General features: G+C 45.5%; 1 protein-coding gene across 1 annotated transcript in view; it reads right to left on the bottom strand.

The window, feature by feature from the left end:
• T265_02944 (hypothetical protein) overlaps window positions 1-4,486 on the bottom strand; it is a gene marked incomplete at both ends in the record, with an annotated part of 104,689 nt that overhangs the window by 78,729 nt on the left and 21,474 nt on the right. The window contains 4 exons of the mRNA XM_009167308.1: window positions 839-956; window positions 1,043-1,287; window positions 1,436-1,588; window positions 2,226-2,543. Coding sequence (XP_009165572.1) covers window positions 839-956; window positions 1,043-1,287; window positions 1,436-1,588; window positions 2,226-2,543 — 834 coding nt within the window. The remainder of the gene's footprint in view (window positions 1-838; window positions 957-1,042; window positions 1,288-1,435; window positions 1,589-2,225; window positions 2,544-4,486) is intronic.

Genomic DNA, 4,486 nt, shown 5'->3' with positions numbered 1-4,486 from the left:
GGACGGGCCCGTACAAGACCCCCCCCCCCCCCGATTCATTTCGAAACGGCTGTTACAAAAAAGACAGGGTCATAGCGATCGAATTGCAAGAATATTTTCCAGCCAAAACAGTCAAGTGAAAAACACCTCATGTGAGCACACAGCACGGCCTACCCAAAAGCTGAAATGGGAGCGCTACTCAGGGAGCAACTAAAGCGACTGACAGAACTTGGGTCACGTGGTCCATCCGGGCATGACTACAGCGGCCGTTTAACCATCTGTACGCCCGTTCGTTTTGCTCCCTCGGGACATAGACTACCGAGTGGACATTCAATGTCACCACGGGGCGGTCTTCATCTATCGGTGTTAACTTGAGCAACGGACTTGATGCGCGCAACTGATCCACCACCGCTCTCACACGGACTAACCTAGGTCTGATCAGTTGTCCGAGCCTTGTGAACCACGCTACCGGTACATTTTGGGTAGGTTGTAACACACCATCAAGGTCAACCAAGGTTACGCGGTTTTCATTCAGTCATGTCTATAAAACGTTTCGCAATTTGCTTGGTTGAATATATGCCAAAAAGTCATCCTTGCATGGTCGCTGTGAACCCAGCTTTATGGGTATCCCAGGGCGTTCAACAATAAATGAAGTATAGATTGAATGAGATTAAGAATTGATTTTCGATACAAAAAAAAGTCTAAAATGGTTAACGAAATCGGCATTCCAGAAAATTTCGGAAAACAATAAATTCACTAAATGTATCCCGAACTTTTCTGAAACAAAGAACTTCCTTCTACATCTCTGGTGGGCTAGGGCTGGTAACTCGATTGAAGGAAATTCAAAAATTCAACCCACCCGGGCAAATTGATATCATTGTGAAGGAGACAACGCTTCAAGTTGAAGTTCATCCCCAACGGTCGAAGAACATGACTCGGTGACTTGTTGTTCTCACGCAAAACACGCCAGTCTTCGTCTATTCAGAAAAAAAACACAATGAACGAAAAAAATTCGACACAGCATAACTTGCAGCACAACTGAAACTCAAAGTAAACCACTCACCCTTTTCCACCATGATCACTTGCATCGAGGAAATAGCTATCGCGTAAACATCGTACGCATCTTCCTTAAGTTCCTCAAACGTGGGGTGTGCTGCTTTCCGAGACTGAGGACCAAGCGATGCCAAGGCATCCGTACCAATCGGGACTTCACTCTCCCCTTTTTTCAGTGCCAGCTTCTGCTGTGATTTGGTCGGGCTAGATCGAACAGTTAGGCTGCCCAAATCCACAAGCAGCAGACGGCACTCTCTGAAATCCAGAGGACATGGTATGAGTTAAATGTAACAGTTCGAGAGTAGCGTACAAAATAGCCTATAGCGAAAGTGGGACAAATTCGCGTGGCTAGTCTTTGACACAAGGCATTTTAAGGTCAGTAGTTGTCCGAATCACGACCCACCTTCTAAACACACCGTTATCTGGAAGAATGAAGTAACTGGGACGAACATCGATCTGAACTTCAGTATACGCCCTTTGACTGACCAGATGTCTCAGGCCACTCACCGTCACTTCCTTCACATCTTCAAGAGAAGACATCACCTGACTCGATAGTCTGAGGACAGTGCGAATGCAGGGGGGAAAAAGTAAAGTCAGCCATAAATGGAAGCAACAAATAATTGAGTTCATCAGCCTGAATCCGTAAAAAAAACATGCGTATATGTAAAGAACGAGTTTGGCTATGTGCAATGAAGACAGCTGTACAGCTAGTCTGTTGTATAAAAGAGTACCACTGTCGACAAGAGTATATTAAGAGCGACCATCCAAGCACGAGTTTCATACGACCAGACAGACAACTCAGGTGAGAAGGGACAGAAAGTTGACTACGCGCTGTAAAAAATATTTGAAACCTGAAATTCAACGGTAAAGGCCAGGGTCTTTAACCCTTATAAGCGGCGTCGAAATATATGCAGCCGAGTACCGCATCCAGACTAAACTGACGCTAAGGTGACATTTCTACTGGTCAAATGGACATGGCTTTGAAGGGACCAAAGTGGAACAGCAATGCCTGCGCGGCGACAGATACTACTGATGCAAAAAGATAATGCCGCAACCGAGTAGTTCGTATTCACGTGCAATGCCGGACCGAATGCAGCAAAAGCGATGCCTACCAGTTACTACACAGTGCTAGAGGCTGGAGAGTGATTCCATTAGCGACAACTTGAAACCCTCTGATGAGGATACAGACTCACTCTTGTAAGCGAATATCTTTGGGAGGGGTCAGGAAGTGAACAATCTTGTTGATAGTTTCAGCATCATAAACAATTTGCAAGGGTGAAGCGCGTACAAGAGCCCGTTGATCTGCCCGCCGATCCAGTGGATTCTTCTCAAACTCCACAAGCAGTAATTCCTCGTGTTTATCTGCAATTTCATGTTTAGTTTGTTCCGATGACAGCTGCACTGCAGAACTGCTGATTATCAACGGGCGGTTCGAAGAACGAGCCAATTTGGCCTGCTCAAGAGAAGGGCAAGCGCCTAATGCTTCCAAACTACCGAGGCTAATCTTGACGCTGAAAAGAGGGAAATAATTTCATGGCAGAGCACACATAAACAGTAAATGACGTTTTGGTTGCTGAACGAAAACAAAGATCATAGAACCAATAAAACTAAGATGAAGACGAATCTTATATATACCAATCCAGGCAAGTGAGTGGATCATGGTTCATAGTTCCTGGCTATGGTAGATATTACTATAGACAAGATTCCATATGGCTCGTTGGCGTTTGAAGTGGGAAAATTCTTTTCGGAGGTGTATCCAAGAGAGGAGATTGTTTCATGCAAACTGTAATATGAAGAAATTCAGGATCAAACCTCATAGTCAAACGAAAAAATTGAGTGTATCTAAGTGTCACCTTGGGCGCCAATCATCTCTAAAGATAATCGGTGATCAGAGGGGCTCGATACAGAACAAGCGAAAAAATCTCAAGAGAATCCTCCAAACAGATGACATTCCTAAGATCTTTTTCATCAGCTATTGCTCGGTGGTGCTTCAACCGAACAGAACCACTTGTGCGATGGCTTCTTACCCAACTCTCGTCGTGGCCCATCTTGGAGGAGCTATACTACATCCAGTCAGGAGTGGGAAGCTATCCAAGATGAAGAAACACCAAATGCGTGAAAGGCTTGTAAAGAAACATGTACGCTTCGATCGAATTATCTCATAAATGAACGTCTAATAGTTTGGTGTCTTCTGTGGAAACACATATGTCAAAACCAACTAACGTTCATGAAACGCAGACGGTTAGATAGCTGATCAAGATCTATGTCCGAAAATCCGATTCCTTCAGGGGACGAAAGCAGAACACCGGTGAAATGGAGTGCCCCAGGCAGGGTGCAAGAAATTCATATGAAAACCAGCCCACCATCCTAGTAAGCATAGCACTCAAGATTGTCTCAGGCCATAATTATCGCAAGTGGACCGATAACCGGGAGAGACAAATTTGTGAGGAAAGAATTGGGTTTCGCCCTGTTCGAGAATGCATCCACCAAACCCTGAAAGTAAGACAGGTTTTTTAACAGCATCAGACTTTCGAAAGTCCAATGATGGTCGGATGTTCTTGATCTAAAGGTTGCTTTCAACTCTACAAACCGTCAGAGACTATGGCTATGCTTGACGATCCTTACTGAATTTTCATCCCTCATAAATGCACTATAGGCCAACTCCTTTGGGTGCGTACAGGTGCGTACAGCAAGATTTCGGTTGAAGTCACCGCCTCCAGTGGCATAAGACAAGGCTCCCCGAACTCACCAATGCTATTCAACTTTGTTTCTGATGCGCTGCTTCAAACTTCCCTGCTTCTAGCTCACGCTCGGAGAACGAAATCCTCCCGCAGCATCCACTTACCGATAGTGAATATACAGAAGATATTGCTCCCCTTAGTTCTGGTTCCTTCAGAGATGCAACCCATTTTAAAGAACCTGATTCCGCCGTGTGATTTGGTGTGAGCTTCACACTTATACGGTGTAGAATACAGCTACAAGACTGGACGCTTGGGGGCAACGATGTGGTGGATGGATTTTAATTACCAGAGCAGTTGTATAGTTTCAGGAAAAATGAAAACGAGGTCAGGTATCGAACCGGGAAGGTTATGCGGCTTTTACCAACCTCCAACACCTATTATGGTGTCGCCGTGACATGGTTTTCGAAGGTGAAGTATATGCTATAACAGCACGATCCACGGTGCCTTACGGATGAAAAACGCGGCCCTTACATGCATAGGATGTACAACAGGTGTTTGACCAACAGCATGTTTTCGCTTACCCGCCCTGCTGTATGCAGCAAGTAAGGCGACCCGGCTGATGGCACCACGCGACGGCCGATGTGGCATGAGAATATTGTTAGTTGTGTAGGTCATGGTTGTACGAGGGCTGGGATACTGCCAGGGCGCCCACACCTAGACAGGAGGACGATACTAACTAACTAACGAAATAGCCGAAGTCGTTTAGCCACTTG

Source organism: Opisthorchis viverrini (assembly GCF_000715545.1).
Source record: "Opisthorchis viverrini unplaced genomic scaffold opera_v5_38, whole genome shotgun sequence".
NCBI classification, from domain to species: domain Eukaryota; kingdom Metazoa; phylum Platyhelminthes; class Trematoda; order Opisthorchiida; family Opisthorchiidae; genus Opisthorchis; species Opisthorchis viverrini.
The sequence above is the reverse complement of the archived record's forward strand: the minus strand, read 5'-3'. Positions and strand labels throughout refer to the sequence as shown.